The sequence below is a fragment of the Sycon ciliatum genome, chromosome 13 (assembly GCF_964019385.1).
Source record: "Sycon ciliatum chromosome 13, ocSycCili1.1, whole genome shotgun sequence".
NCBI classification, from domain to species: domain Eukaryota; kingdom Metazoa; phylum Porifera; class Calcarea; order Leucosolenida; family Sycettidae; genus Sycon; species Sycon ciliatum.
The window spans coordinates 12,092,422-12,109,088 of NC_088655.1; the positions used below are offsets into that span (position 1 = coordinate 12,092,422).

Consider the following 16,667-nt stretch of genomic DNA (forward strand, 5'->3'; position numbering starts at 1 on the left):
TAAAAAAATTCTGTTATGTACATGTACATGTATCACTATAAAAATAAGCAACGTGAAGAAGTATCTTGAATATGTCATTTCGTGAAGGGAAATTCCCAGCCATGTGGAAAACTGCGGTAGTCGTGCCCACCTACAAAAATAGAGGACCACACACCACCCCCAGCAACTATCGCCCTATCTCATTGCTCTCTACTTTATCAAAAGTGTGTGAACGTGTTGTATATGACATCATTTATGATCATGTTCGCATTTCACTTTCGCCAGCACAGTCGGGCTTTTGTCGGGGTGACTCCACCAGGTACCAGGTTACCCGCCTCGTGCAAGACATCCACACCGCCCGGAACGCCCATAACCATGTTGGTTTAGTTTTCTTCGATCTCGCAAAGGCCTTCGACACTGTTTGGCACAGGGGTCTCTTAGCTAAGCTGCGAACAGTATATCGCATTGATGGCAAGGCTATCGGCTGGCTCTCATCGTATCTCTCTAACCGACATCAGCTTGTACGCCTCTCAACTGTGTTATCGGAGCCTTTACCCGTTACTTCTGGAGTCCCCCAGGGTTCAATCCTTGGGCCACTGCTATTTCTCCTGTATATTAATGACCTCCCCGATACTGCCCCTGGTGTCAGCCTTTTCGCTGACGACACAGCTCTGCTTTGCTCCAATGCTTGCCCTATACGCCTGCACGAAGCCATGCAAGATAGCATTGGGAAAGTTATAACCTGGATGCATGATTGGAAGTTGCAGCCAAACGTTGATAAAACGGCAGCTATGTACATTTCCTCTTCTCCCCCTTCCCTGCCACTTTGTTTTCCTTCTTCAAGTGTTGCTATTCGCATTGTTGAAGAGCATAAGCATCTTGGCGTTATTATTGACTCTAAATTGTCGTGGTCACCCCATGTGCAGTATGTCTGCAAGCGCACAAGCTCCATCCTTGGGGCTCTTCAAGCCCACTGTAGACATCTTCCTCTTTCTTGCAAACGCTTGTTTTATCGTTGCTATATATTGCCCTTACTTGACTACTGTGATACTGCTTGGTGTGGCATAACTACTACTGTATTGAACAAGCTAGAAACCCATAACCGCATGCTCCTTAAAATCTTATTTAGCAAAGATCGTCGCTTTCCCTCCGCTAGTCTTTACGAAATTGCCAAGATCAGTCCCCTTTCCACTCGACATAAGTACCACCTCTGTGTTCTCATACATAAAATATTACTAAATAAAATACCCTTGCATATGCAGGCTTATAATTGGTTCTCCGAAACACGGAACACCCGGAACTCACTCAGTCTCCCACGCGCTGCCTCCACCCTATTCACTAGATCCCCGATCTTTGCTGGCTATGTGTTTTGGGCAACATTACCAACGCAGGCCAAGACCAGCACGTCGATGGATAATTTTGTTGCTAAAATCTCTGCTCAATTATAGGTTTCATGTATATCCTGCTGGTTTGTCTCCTCCTTTGCCTTCTTTGCCTCTTATTTGTATTCTTTTATCTGTTTTACTGCTGTGGTTGGCTTTCACCCTTGTCTCAGTTTTATTGGCCGTCATCATGATGTGCCATGAGATAATGATATAAATACAAATACAAGAGAGTAAACAAATAGGGACTTTGATATTATTGCTACATGTATTTAAAGTTATCACTATAGCCGATAATAGTATCGTGTGTTATGCATGTTTTGATTCTTTGTTGCCATCATAATATCCGATATATCATTACATCCGATAATATTGGTTATAGTGATATTTTGTAGTGGACAAAATACGTTTTGCTTTTGATATTTCGTACCAATATCACTGTAGCCGATATATTCTTATATCCGGTCACTCTATAGCCGATACAGACTGTACTGTGAATAGCCAGACAAATTCGGTGGAAATATATTTTCGGTAATAACTTCGGTACAGGACTTTTTCACTTTTTCACCTAAAACAAAATGCAACCTAAAATTCAACCGTGCCATGTCACAAAGTGTACAAAATGCATTTTTGGATGTGGAAAACTGGTTTACCGAAATTTTCGCATTACTGAACCGTTGATTTAGGGAAATACCGAAATAATTACACCAAAAATTCTCGGTTCACCACCGAAAATTCCCCTATTCACAGTACAGTCGTCCCTCTCTAATCCGGCACTTGTTTATCCAGCACCCTTGCAAACCAGCACACTTTCTGGCGAAACGTATTTTTCACCTCATTTTCTACGCTTTAATCCGGCACTTGAATTCCGCCTCCAGCAGCAATTTTCTGCAACAAATCACTCAAACTGTACAAAATTCAATTTTCTAATCCAGCAGTTGTACATCGCATACCGTAAGGGAGCATTGTAACATACACAACACATACATACATACATACATACACAACACATACACAACACATATTACATACACATACACTTGGGAATATTCCCAAGTGTATGTTATAGACATGCATTCCACAAAGTACTTGGATTGACACAGAAAATCCCTACGTTTTGCCGTACGACACAAACATGTATGTTAACATAGGCGGGCCGGGTTGAGGGCAGGATTTGATAATCCAGCCCCTTGTTTATCCAGCAGAAAATGCCGTTGCAAAAGGTGCCGGATTAGAGAGGGACGACTGTAACACATGTAGTTATCACTGGTTCTACCGTCCTATTAAACACTGCTATTTTTACAAGTTTTAAACCAATATTAATTACCGTATTTCCCCGATTATAAGTCGCACTCGACTATAAGTTGCACCCCCAGTTTCACGTTTCAGCAATATTGTTTCGACATGATCACTTCCGTAGTAAGTCGTGCTCGATTGTAAGTCGCACCCCCTTTCTCACCCTTGAATCTTTGTGTAAAAAGGTGCAACTTATATTCGTAGTAGTACGGAATGCATACGGGTGGAAAAGCAAGAGAGAAACAGTGGGTAACGAGTTATTACTAACCGCCCACTGAGCCAAATAATGCCGTAAATTCTCTTTAAAATTCACTCAGCCCGTATTCGCTGTGAAGCGGCTTCTTGCCGAGTTATTCAGCTGAAGTAGTGAGTGAGGTTTCGTCGCCAGTTGTGGGAATATTGAAGTACCAAACGGTATAGTACTGGATAACAACTGCACAGTGAACTGCACAGTGAACTGCACAGTGAACTGCACAGTGAACTGCACAGTAAATGAACACTGAAGAGGTGGGATCATCATAGCCATAGGAACTTGAATTCCGTCTCAAGATGAGGGATTGGGGGTAAAATAGGTAAAACAGCCGGAGTGACAGGTAAGAACTCCCGCCACCCCCCCCCCCCCCCCCAGCACCCCCCCCCCATACACACACACGTATGTGCACATACACACACGCACAACAATTGACACCATCTCATTCTTTAATTTTAAGGTCTTATCACCCGTTCGTTCAGTTTTCTCCGCTATTCTTCACTCTGTGGCTGCTAGCATTAAATTTCGGCAGCCCTCGGTGCCTGGTTGATAATGATGTAGTTATTCAACTAAACACAAACACATAATATACCCGGCAGTACACTTTTCTCATGATAGACACCTGTCAGGGCCGGATCCAAGGCTGTACCCGGAGGGGTGCCGAAAATACGATGGCAAAATTTCTTTTAACAGATTGATAATAGTTACACCGTGACATGCCATTGTGGCAAAACTTGAGGGGTGTGTGACCATCAATTGCACCCCCTGGATCCGGCCCTGCCCGTTGACCGGCTCACATCGTCGGCATATCCATAATGCCCTGCGAGTCCGACGCCCGCTCCGTGCCGGTCCTGTGCCGAACGATACTGAACAGGCGACGGCCCACCCTCGTCTCGCCAGTGGCAAAATTATAGAAGAAACGCTTTCTCTGCACGGTGTACGAGAATAGGATGGTTGCTATGACGCCGATGAGAAACAGCAGCACCAGTACCCCGATGGCGATCAGGAGCGGGATGTAACCGTCGACGACGATCTCATCCGCCTCCTGTACTCGCACCCCACCGTCGTCGTCGTCGCCACTGCTGCTGTCTAATTGGCTGGTCGTGGACAAGCCCGTCGTTGTCGTGATCATGATCCGAGCGGTGCTGCTGACCAAATTCTCTGCAATAACACACGCAGGATGTCAAGTCAGAACACACACAATGGAGAAGTGTTACAGACAACGTGTGTACATAACCTCGAAGAGTGTGCAATTCCAGCCATGTGGTCTGCGACGGCAGAACTTCACATCTCGTGACAAACCCCCGTACAGAGAATCCTGCTTTGGTTCAACTCTCTTGTGGTCACTTTGCATTGTTTTCCACTATGACCAAGTCACGTGATGTGAAGTTCTGCCCTCACAGCACTGGATAGAGGTCGAGAAAAAGGAACTAAGTCTAACGATGTTGCTACATCGGCGGCAATTAACTGCATGACTGACTTGAGAGTCGGTCTATTTCTTCAAGAAAATGAAGATACGAGTAATGCATGTACATGGACGTGTTAGTGCACTGGGATCAGGACTGCGCTAGTGAACACCACACACAACCGTGGTCCGCAGTGTCTGCTCGAGCGCCGGGTGAGCCGGGTAATCGACCCGGTTGGGCGGCGCTTGGTCCCGGTTGAAAATATTATAGTACCGGGTCACCTGTGACCCAGTTGGTACTTTACACTTTCGAACTTTGAAAGGACTGACTACATGGCTTGTATGTGTCAGATACTTCTTCTTTCGTAATTTTCGAATTCCTGTCCTCTCTTTTCTAAATGCGGCTTATCCATTCGCCATTATCCTTGGGCCTAGTTCCCGTTTATCGTCCGAATTAAAATAAACCAACCAACCAGTTAAAGCATGTGACACGGATGGTGAGACAGCGCCAGGTGCATGTGTCCCGGCTCCGACCCGGTTGAAATGGTTGCGCCAGGTACACGTGTACCCGGCTGTCCTACAATCCTATAGAGCAGACACTGGGTCCGGTGTATGTACGGGATGTTGCTGGTACAGCTGTGCTCGGTGAAATCCGACCCAGAGAGTATGTTTGGCGCCTTTAACTTGCACGGCCCTTGACGCCCTGGCAGTGGTACGAATGCTACTGGACGTACACATGTACAAATACAATGATGTAATCAGAACTGGTCCAGGGCGTCAGTTTTGCACTTCGGGTCGAATTTCACTGAGCACACCTGTACTGGTACAAACGTCGCCATTGTACAATGTGCGTATTGCCTCACCTTCACATATGAGCGACGTCACTTCCGCAACCGGCGAGGCCGCTGTATTGGTCTCCGTGGCAACAATGCCCGTAACCATGGCGAATCCCGGTAAACACGCCTCGCATCGATCACCCGTGGTGCTGTTTGTACAGTTATCGCAAACTGACACACGCCGTGCGTTGTCATAGTAACACGTCTCCGAGTAGCCATTGCAGTCACAAGCTGCAAACAGTACAAACAGGACATGATGTAATGAGTACTGAGGACCAGAGTGTAAGGCCACAAGGGGGAGAGTCTGTCGTGATACAAAGGGATGTACAAACACAAGTACAGTCAACTTCGCTTATAACGACACTCCGCGGGGCATCAAAAAGGTGTCCATATTCGCGAAGTGTCGTTATACCCGAAGTCTCATTTTATGTATTACAGTGGGATGGAACTTTGCTCTGGGCATGGAAATTCTGTCGTTATTCGCGATGTTTCGTTATATCCGCAGTCGTTATTGGCGAAGTTGACTGTGAATCACAGACCAACAGACAAACACGCAGACAAACACACAGACAAACACACATGCAGACAAACACACAGACAAAGATAAAGGATAAAGGAAGCGAAGATACGTCTTTCGAGCATTTCCCTTTCCTCACCTTCGCATACGAACCCAGCAGCCGGTGAAACTGTGGTGGTATTGGCATCCACTGCGGAAATGCCCGTAACCATGGCAAATCCCGGTAAACACGCCTCGCATCGATCACCAGTGGTGCTGTTTGTACAGTTATCGCAAACTGACACACGCCGTGCGTTGTGATAGTAACACGTATCCGAGTAGCCATTGCAGTCACACGCTGCGAACACAGTGTAAGGCATTATAAACAGAGAGAATGATATGGACCTGGTCACAGTGTAGTGGGAATACAGCACTCGTGGCAATGCAGCCAGCCGGTTTGCCTGGTTTTGGATTTGGTGATATCAGTATAATGATATCTCAAGCCGGCGTTCGGCAGTCATAGCCGAGCATGGCTGGACAGGGACAGCAGTCCGCGCACTGGGCCAGTGTACGCACTAACTGTCCAGTGCTACCAGTGTACAATGTCATTGTACACTGGTAGCACTGGACAGTTAGTATTGCACTGTCGTGGACATGGAAATCCGGTCGCACGTCTAGCAGCCCCAAGGCGCTGGCCATGCAGCCGTAGGCAAGCAGTACACACATGCATGCAGCGCGCTGGTCGCGTCGGATCAACATGATTGTGCACATGCACTGCGTGCACCGAGTTACATGTACGTAACGATCTGTACGTGCCGAGGGCGCCGGCCCCGGTCAATCCACTGGATTTCCATGTCCACGACAGTGGAACACAGCTGTACTGAACATACTGTGTAGCAGGAATTTTTCGAACGGAATTTATTTTCAGTCGATTTCGTACACGGCCTCTTTTGCACTAAATTAACCCTTTAATTCCGCACTAAGATTCGTTCATGTGAAATTATGTACACTATACATGTGTACTGCACGCGAACACGTGTATTTAGCGTGCAGCACTGTACGCAAATAAAATCCATACGAAAGGTCGAAATTCGGCTTTGTCCGAAAATACTGCCGTCCGAAAATTTCCTGCTATGCAGTAGCTGTGCTGGACATGCATCACGCCAGTGGACGGTGCAGGGATTCGAACCCGGTACACCGCAGCACTAACAGTACCGATACTTACAATCTAGCACCTTACACACTTGCATGCACATAGTGCAGTAGGTATCGTTATATCGTTAGTGATAGCAAGAGTACATAACCCTCCGGAGTGTGCAACGCCTGATCCAGCTCTGCATAGGGTCTTGGTCGAGCGTAATCGGATCTTTGCGTCATAATACCGTACAGATCTGAGGGGAACCCGGGGAGTCGCGGGTACACTCTCGGATCAAAAACAACGGTGCCCTGCCTCGAGACCGGCCTTGCACTGGTGTGGAGTGTACACATGACATCAGAAGATCCGATTACACTCGACCAAGACCCTAATGCAAAGCTGGATCAGGTGTTGCACACTCTGGGGGGTTATGCACTCTTGGTGATAGCTAACGATAATAGATACCTTCCTTAGCGATCAGCAAACGGCTAATCGATCATATCGTTTCGGCCCTATCGTGTATAATCAGAATAGTCTGGTCATCACACCAGAGAATGGCCGTCATAGGTACTACCAAGAGTACATAACCCCCAAGAGTGTGTAACTCGACTATGGGCGCTGTCCCGACAGAATTTCCAGTTGACGTCATTTTGATGATGCAATACCCACTGTATACGGATCATCAGACGAATCCGGAACCTGTAGTGGACCAAAGTCTATCTGATCCTGTACAAATGATTGCAATGAAAGACGTGTGATGCGTTGGCACCCGAGCACGTGTTGTAAATCACTGCTGCAAGGAGCATTGCATCATAAATAATGACGTCAACTTGAAATTCTGTCGGGACAGCAGGGTATGTGGGAGTTGCACACTCTGGGGGGTTATGTACTCTTGGTACTACATAACCCAAATAGGCAAAAAGGTGACTATGAGGTTGCCGGTGGCCGGGTATATTGTCACCACACCACCGATGTGCGAGCTATGCGCCGAAGTCCACAGTTCATGAATGCATCACCGCATGCAAGGTACAAAGCGCTCACTGCGTAGGATCACGATTTCAATTTGAATAGAAGCATAACTTGAATAGAAGCATGGTTTGAACCCCTGGCTTACACGGCCATAAGCATCTGCTTTTAGACGCCATATTACAGTATTTCGAGCTCATTGATACAAGAGGCGTATAACATATCTTTCCCCTACACCTCACCTTCACATATGAACCCAGCATCCGGTGAGGCAGTGCTGGTGTTGGTTCCCATGGTATCATTGCGTGTAACCATGGCAAAGCCCGGTAAACATGCCTCACATCGATTACCCGTGGTGCTGTTTGTACAATTATCGCAAATGGACACACGAAACATGTTGTCGTAGTAGCATGTCTCCGCATAGCCATTGCAGTTACAAGCTGCAAACAGTACACACAAGATAAAGCATTGTGAGCAGAGACAGGGGCGTCGGACAAGCTGCAATCACTACGGTATTGACTGTACCACATTTTGCCCCAGGTACCCCGTGGATCAATAAAACACACTGGTCTGCGCTCTAAATTTCCAAGATTTTCGGCTCAACCACCTCTCCTCCACGAGTTCTAAAATTGTACTTCAGATGGCTGACTGTACTACACTAACATACCTTCTGACGCCCCTGAGAGAGGATAGTATGTAAAACCCCAGAGTGTGCTGTGTGAAACCCAGAGTGTGCCACTTTTTGACTTTTTCTGCACGGGTGTCTGAACAACAACGGCCTTTCGTGTCACCTTACCTTCACAGAGGAACCTGACAAGCGGCAAGACGGTGGTATTGGTCTGCAAGACAACGCCCCTCATCACCATGGCAAAGCCCGGTAAACATGCCTCGCAGCGATCACCCGCGGTGTTGCCCGTGCAGTTGTCGCAAACTGACACGCGCCGTGCGTTGTCATAGTAACATGATAACGAGTAGCCATTGCAACTACACGCTGCACAACAGTACACACAAGAAGGTAAGACATGGTGATTGTCAGAGAAGACGTCAGAAGTCAACAACAACAACAACAACAAAATTCACGGTTCGCGTGACACTCGGCTAGAGGCCGAGTTTTCCACATCCGCAAAAGAAGGATCCACGAGCGGGATTCAAAACCAGCACCCCTGTTTTTCCGGGACAGTGCCCTGCTGATTAGGCTACCGGGGATCTCACGCACCTGTGGGTCCTTCTTGCTACATATGGTGGGCAGGCCCATGTGCTGTACACATTAGGATGTCCTTGATTCGCCAACTAAGTTCTCAGAGCGAGAATGGTTTGGAGTTTGTCACACTGCACCAGAACTGACATGGCAGGGTCTACATACCCGAGCAGGCATTGCACTTGATAGCTGTACGCAATGTGTACAGTGCTGTTCAATGAGATCCGATCGCATGAGTCCGTGTGTGTGTGTGTGTGCGTGTGTGTGTGTGTGTGTGTGTGTGTGTGTGTGTGTGTGTGTGTGTGTGACTGCTCGTGGGATTCACCGTCACAAGTGCTCAGCTGTACGGTCCTTACCTGTTGCCCAGCAGCCTGGGGCCCGTCACTGTGGAGTTTGTGACCGCTGGTTTCAAAGCGCTGGCGGTTTTGCAGTTCATCGTTCAGACGTTGTGTGGAGCGTCAGACATCGGACGAAATACCAGCTGTTTCAACGAGATGCAGCCTGAATTTGGACTGCTGCCAGCACCATTGCTCGACCTGTGATCGCTGCATGAAGAGTCAGGCTGGTTTTAACCGCCATAATTGTACTCGAGGCAAACGACTGCGAAAGGACCAGAGGACTAATCTGCCCATTCAATGCAGCCTATGTAGCAAACGATTCTCCCGCCCGCAGGACCTCACCCGCCTCCGAAAACAGAAACACTAGCTGTGTGTAGAACGGTCCCCTTTCACCTCAATTACTGTATAAACAGAAAATTTCGTCGGTCCATAATTTCGTCCAACTCCAAAGAAAGGGAGTTCGTCCGGTTGTAAATTTCGTCCATGGATCATAAGAGTGTATTTAAAAGCTGGACAAATCGATATTAGTCAGGCATTTAATTTAGTCCAACAGCTCGTTGGACGAAAAAGACGAAATTAAATTCCAGACGAATATTTCTGCTTGTACAGTACTCTCCTTGTTTCTTTTCCTTTCTCGCTGTTGCCTCCCGCTTCTGGGAGCGACGTGGCCATTTTGTGGCAGTTGTACATAGTAGTAGTAGTAGTGTGTGTGTGTGTGTGCGTATGTGCGTGTGTGCGTGTTTGCGTGTGTGTGGGGGGGGGGGGCGCCTCCAGTGGTTGGGCCATGTAGCTAGGATGCCTGACAACCGTCTTCCTAAGCAGTTGCTGCTTGGATGGCTTGACGCTCCCCGACCAGCTCAGGGACCTCGTCTTCGGTGGAAGAACAGAATACAGTCAGACATGAAACTGTGCCAAATTGATGAATGGTTTACTCTGGCCCAGGATCATCAGCAATGGAGAGATGTGTACCGCACTCGTGTGCAGCGTCCTGCCCCGGTACCGCTCTCTTGCCTGGTATGTAAACGGACATTCAAGAGCAAATCTGGACTTGGACGACACACATGTTCTGCTGATCGCCAGCTGCCTGTAGCGGAACAGCCGGACGCAGAGTCAATGCCAAGCCTGCCTTCGCTGGTTCCGAAGTGCCGGTGGACTTGCTGTGCACAAGTGTACAACACCCGCCCCGGCATCACCGCCCACACCCCAGCGCATACCAATCACCAGCCATCCATGTTGCAACCAGCACTGCGCTACCAGTGATCGCTGTTTAAAATCTGCTCCTGGCTTTCGGCGACACAATTGCAATCGTGGACGGCGTCGTGGCGGAGCGGGTTCCTAGTGGCAGTGCTGACTTCTCTCGAACTCTCTCTTCTACTCTCCCCTGTCTCGGGGGCGGCGTGGCCAAGCATTTGGCAGCTGTACACCAGGCCAGGTGTGTGTGCGTGTGTGTGTGTGCGTGCGTGCGTGTGTGCATGTGGGTGGATGCATGTGGGTGGGTGCATGTGCGCGTGTTTGCTTGTCACCAAATTGTAATTGCACAATGCAGATCAATGTGCCCTACCTTCACAGGTGGCATTTCCAGCATTGATGGTGGTGGATACTCCTTGATACGCAGGAAGACAGTGGTCACATGTGTCTCCTGATGACGTGTCCCACATTGACACCCGGCCAAGCACTGCGCAAGACAGCGGCATCAGACAGCAGCAGGTCCACACGCAGGTACAGCAGCCACAAAGCCAGCAGGAGCGAAAGCGATAACAGGCGACAAGAACAACAGTGTCAGATGAAATATCAAGCTAACCTCGTCGTCACCACCGCCGCCGCCAACACCAACAGCAGCAACAACAACAAGAGTACAGGTGGAATCCCGATAATTCGAACACCAAAATGCCAAGGAAAACGTCTAAATATCCGGACATTCTAATTATCCAAACATGTACCCACAACACATTATGTACTGTAGTGTCCTGCATAAAAGCCTGTCTTGTATAGAAGCCTGTTTTGAATAGAATCCTGATTTTTAAGATACACGGTCAGCACACAAGCCTGGTTTAGTGTTGACATACACAGAGATACGTGGTTTGAATAGAAGCCTGACTTGAATAGAAGCATAGCACTGATATCGGCCTATACGGCCGTAAGCACCTGCTTTTATACGCGACATGATAACGGTATGTCAAAATGCCCGCATTGACACGCAGAGTTGCACTGCACGCCTTAGACACAGATTTAGTGGACGCTGAACTGCCTACGGCCCTACGCATCCAAACCAAACTGATTTGCAGAAATTCAGTGAACTTCTAAATGTGCTTTGCTACAGTCCATTTCAAAACTATAGACGCGTAGGATTTTTGAAATATTTCAAATTTGGCTGGAACTTTTTGAGAATAGTTTTCGGAATATTGCTCAGATCCGCTCCACAATTACTCTCATATAGTTTCTAAACGATTGGATAACAGACGCCCTATTTGGGAAAAATTATGCACAAAGTGATCACAGATTTTATGTGGTATAGATGCTGGCATAACGGTTTTTGCCTAGGTACATGCGTCTATAGTTTTGAAATGGACTGTAGCTTCGAATTATCAACATAAATCCCATATGTTTTCTATGTAGTAGTAAGTGGATTCTGCGGGACTTCTAATAAGAATTGAGTAATAGATGTGTTGAAGCTAGGTGTCAGGACGTCGAATGTCTCAGCACTCTGTCAGTTGTGTGCCTAGTTGTTGCACTTTCTGACTGTATATAGTATCTGGTTACAGTGATGGAGAGTTACTCTTAACTCGTATCCATATGTCCTTGTCCTTTCTACAATTGAGTAATAGCCAACCCTTTTTTCGAGATATCATAATGGTCCAACTCCATAATGGCATACAATCACTGGCCACACTCTGGAACTGGTTTCGCCATCTATGTCCTCATCAGGTCTGATCTACTCACCTTCCACCGTTTACGCGCTGCATCTGCGCCTGGATCCTAGAGGGTGGTGGCGTTCCCACGGATGCGGAAAACGGTGAATTTGTTTGTCCTCATCTCTCTTCGCTTCGCTTCCGTTGCCTGCGCCCTCATCTCTCTCTTTGTTTGCTTATTTGCTGAGAGAACAGACGCGGGTTTGTATTCATGGACCCCTGTGTTGCATGGGCCACGCGTACTCATCCGGCGGCGGGTATGTGTGAATTAAACTGAATTTGTTTGTTTGTTTGTATTTATTCAAATTCGCAACTTGAAACGGGCAAGAACCCAATAGCATGAGAGAAAATCTGATGACGGCAATGGCCATAGGGGGAATAAGGATAAAAATAATAATGTCTAACGAGGATGAGAATAATGGCCGGACTGGCTGGACATGTCACTACGGGACTGACTTTGGAGGAAAGCCCAACGTACCTGTTGTGCTGAGCTGGTGGTGTTGGTGAGGCCGGGCAGTGCTGCACACTTAGTCCCACTACCGTAACACTGGCACACACCTTCAACACGCCACGAGTAAAGGCCGTAGAAGATCAGCTTGGGATCGAGAATGTCTGCGTTGCCACCTGAATGCACGTGAACACACGGAGACAAAAGCAACACCGATGCGGGCATTGTGAAGGAAATGAAAGAGCACACAGCGCACGGTAACATTGCGAGCGGGGTTGCTACATCTTGGGGTGGGTGAGGCGGGATACTGTATTTTCGGGAGTACAAGCCGCACCAGTAACGGGACGTATTCATCCATTTCCCGCCATTAGGGTTTGCGGGGCAAGTCCACTACAACCATACTCACTGTGATACCAACTCTGCATAAAAAAAGTTCGTGAACTTTGTAAGGTCATACTCACAAAATGTACTAGAACGGGTTGAACCTGCCAGAAATGCGGCAACTTGCCCCGCAAAAGGTGATGGCCATCTTCGATGCATACCTCCCTCCCGTTCACCCAGAAACGTCGGTGCTGCTTATACTACGATGATCAGACAAACCGTGCACGCGTGGTGAGCGCGGTAAACGTCTGTATTTCGTGACAAAATAATCTGGCTGCGGCTTATACTCCAGTGTGGTTTGAACTCCGGAAAATACGGTACACACACTCACCTCTGGCGTATGGCCGGACCATTTCTGCTCTCAACGTGTCAACGGTGGCATTGAGGCGCAGGTCTGGTTCATTTAGAAGACGATCCATGCCGACGCGGTCACCTGGAGAGTATGTGATCTGTACACAACAACAACAACAACAACAACAACAACAACAACAACAACAACAACAACAACAACAACAACAACAACAACAACAACAACAACAACAACAACAACAACAGCAACAACCGACAAAAATTAAACCATTCCTTCATAGCAGACTCAGTGGAGAACGTTCGAGTTGGTTGTAATTCTAATTTTCATACCGCTATGAGAGAAGAATACACGACGGAGTGTATGGACGGTCTAAGTCAGACAGAGCATTCATTGCAAGGTGTAGGGATGGAGGCAAGCTTAAATTGCTGGGCAGCCGTGATCTCCCTTACACTCCTTGGGAGTGCGGTCCAGGCCAAGGCTGCCTGAAAGGCCAGGCGAGCTTTGCCGACTTCTGATTGTGCCAAGGGGACAGTGAGGCCCCTGGAAACCTGGTACCGGTTGGTGCTCCCAGCTGATGGTGAGAATAGATCCTGGAGGACACTGCTGACTTTCCCATTGACACAGCGCCACACCATGATGTGTCGCTTCTGGGCGTAATACTCGCGAACTCTGTACAGGGAAATGCGTTCGAGCCGAGGCTGAGCAGAGGTGTGACGGCAAACCATATACCGCTCTCGCTGCTTGGTTCTGCATGACTGGAAGTCGATCAAGCTGCGAAGCCTTGACAGAGGAGGAGAAAGCGTTAGATCCATGTAGGAGGTCAGGCATGATGGCTGACCTCACATACTGAATGCGACTACCGAGGCAGAGGCATCTGCGGGACCGCCATAGTGCTCCAATCTTCTGCATAACTTTCTTTGCAATCGCGTCGACATGAAACTCAGAGTTACAACCAACCCGAACGTCCTCCGCTGAGTCTGCTATGTACTAAGCTCTGTCTATGACACTGAGCACTCTCTGCAGCTCGGGGATCAACGTACATGTATTTGATACCATAATTATCATCCGGAGTTTAAGATAAGCAACACTGGAGTACAAGCCACACCCATATTTATTTGCCACGAAACACAGATATTTACCATGTATTTCACGGATAATTTGACCCTCGTAGTGTATAAGCCGCACCGGCTTTTTTCGGGTGCTGTTCGAGTGGTTAAAGACAGCGTGGCTTATACTCCGGAAAACGCGGTCGCCTTTTGCGGAGTTTACACTACGGGTACTAACTGTGGCGATTTTTGCAGAGGACAGCAGTTACTGCATGCAGGTGGGTCATGTTCTGCAACAACAGGATTGATCACTGAAGATACAGTGTGAGCCTGGGAAGAGAGTAAACGGGGTCGTGTTCTTGCCGGGCGCTATTTTTTCAATTTTATTTTGTATACGAATGTCCACTATATTCCCGAATATGTGCCAGAAGTGGTGGCGGGGCCCAGGCTGCTCTGCCGACCTTAATGGTCTCGGCGTCTACGCAGACAAAGCACGCCATAGCTATCCAACAGGGTAAATTAGGCACAGGCTAGTTAGTATTTGTAAGAAGAGGGGAGAGAAGTAGGAGGATACCACAACGACAGGAAGAGTAGGGGCTCCAACAAGGAGGAATCTGTGCTGGTGACGTATGCGTACTCACATTTCCCCCGTCCTGAGGATCGGCCCCGGTATACACACACCGTGCGTCCAGGTCACCACACAGATCATCAGGCCGACTGAACGGTAGCCCGTAGCCCGACATTCTGCCCCTGCAGAAGTCAGAGTAGTACTGAAGCACTCGCCACGTCTTGCCGCCGTCCGACGAGCCCAGCAGTCGCATCTGAGCAGCTAGGTGACTGCGGAATCGCAGCGTTGAGCGACTCAGCAGGATGCTGGCAGGCAGGCTCAGAGTCACATTGACTTCCAGCACGCCTGGCGCGGATTGCCACCACGTGGTAGCGTTTCCATCCAGTATGTACTGTTTAGGATGCGACAACTGCGCGTCACTGGACGAGCACGTCAACAAATCTAGGTGATCTGTTCCGCTCTGGATGCTGCCCGTTAGGTCTCCAAAGTAGGACTGACTGGGGTCTTGGTCGGGACTTTCACCGCACGTCGATGTGGCACTCACACTCACTTGCCCAGTGCAAGCCGTGACGAAATCGTCCGTCAGTGTCAAATCGCCGAAACCGCCCGTCAGTGTCCCAGGGCAGCTGCTAGCTGCCTGCGCCATTGCCGCTTTCTGAAAGACTACTTGTCCAATTAGGCAGCCGACGAACAACCACACGGCCAACATCCGCGGCAAATAGTTCACTTGGTGGCTCACTAATCCTTGCCGCATCATGCTTGAACGCCCCGAGTAACGCCTATCTAGGCTATTAGCTACGGCCAATGCGGGTGTTCGTGGCTGCAGCTGTCTGCTCTTTCGGCTTCCCCTTTGCTGGCTAGCAGGTGATTAGTTTTGCCGACTGCACCTTCAACATTGGCTCTTCCCGAGACCAGCACAAGGGCAAGCCGCGCGCGACAGTGTGAGGTGGCCAGTAGCTCCGGCTGCACCGCCTCGGATCCGTCCGAGTCCAGGCCAGGGTGCTAACGTTACCTGGGGCCGGAATCCGCGACGAAATAACCACTATACGCTAGCGCGTTATTCACGTCCTTCCAAACCGACTTCGCCCTGGCTAGATGCACTTGCGCACAGCTTCCCGGCAAAGTCAAGGACGGTAGGTAGGGAAATGACGGACGAGATGATGACTGTTGCGTAGCTCAAAGGGTTCGTCTACGAGTGTGTACAAGAGCCATAGATGCATCACTCCTACGACAAGTGAAGGGCAATGGAGGTATGGATAACCAACGTTACTTTCTCAGGATCTTGGACGCTACTTACGGCCGAGAAAAAGAAAGAGTCCCAGTTCAAAGCTCGACCAAAAACACGCGAAACAGCTTGGTGTGTGCAGCAGGATACCTCCGGTTTCACTAACTTACTAAGTCTTTCATGACTCACGCCCGTCATGCATGGTCATGAGCTGATCCGGTCGATCGCCGCGCGCGACCGAGCGAGCTGAGCTCGCGGTCGAGACAAGGCGGGTCATGCCAAACTCCCATGTGCGCGGAGTCTAGATACGAATCGCGCGCTGTTGGGATATCAGCAAGCAGCCAGGCGCTAGGCTTCGTGTTGTGATGCTCGTTTATAATACACGCAACAACTCGTACTGGAAATATCCTTTTTTTAAATGCGATTAGTTGACTCGCATCAAGTCTTTGTACTGCCACACCGCGTGAAACTCTACACCGCAGAGTATGATTGCATGGCC

General features: G+C 48.7%; 1 protein-coding gene across 2 annotated transcripts; it reads right to left on the minus strand.

Annotated features, from left to right (window-relative positions):
• Positions 1-3,349: 3,349 nt before the first annotated feature.
• Positions 3,350-16,425, minus strand: LOC135829546 (laminin subunit gamma-1-like). Of its 2 annotated transcripts, XM_065341941.1 has the most exons (7): positions 12,669-12,794; positions 10,843-10,956; positions 8,542-8,736; positions 7,988-8,185; positions 5,805-6,002; positions 5,176-5,379; positions 3,350-4,068 (listed from the first exon to the last, which is right to left on the minus strand). In XM_065341941.1, the coding sequence occupies exons 2-7, from the start codon at positions 10,937-10,939 to the stop codon at positions 3,701-3,703; spliced, it is 1,260 nt and encodes a 419-aa protein (XP_065198013.1). In that variant the 5' UTR covers positions 10,940-10,956; positions 12,669-12,794; the 3' UTR covers positions 3,350-3,700. The 2 variants fall into 2 exon arrangements, 1 of the variants encoding a protein (XP_065198013.1); XR_010555853.1 differs by lacking the exons at positions 3,350-4,068; positions 5,176-5,379; positions 5,805-6,002 and adding exons at positions 13,351-13,468; positions 15,017-16,425 and having other exon boundaries at positions 8,051-8,185; positions 12,669-12,814.
• Positions 16,426-16,667: the final 242 nt, after the last annotated feature.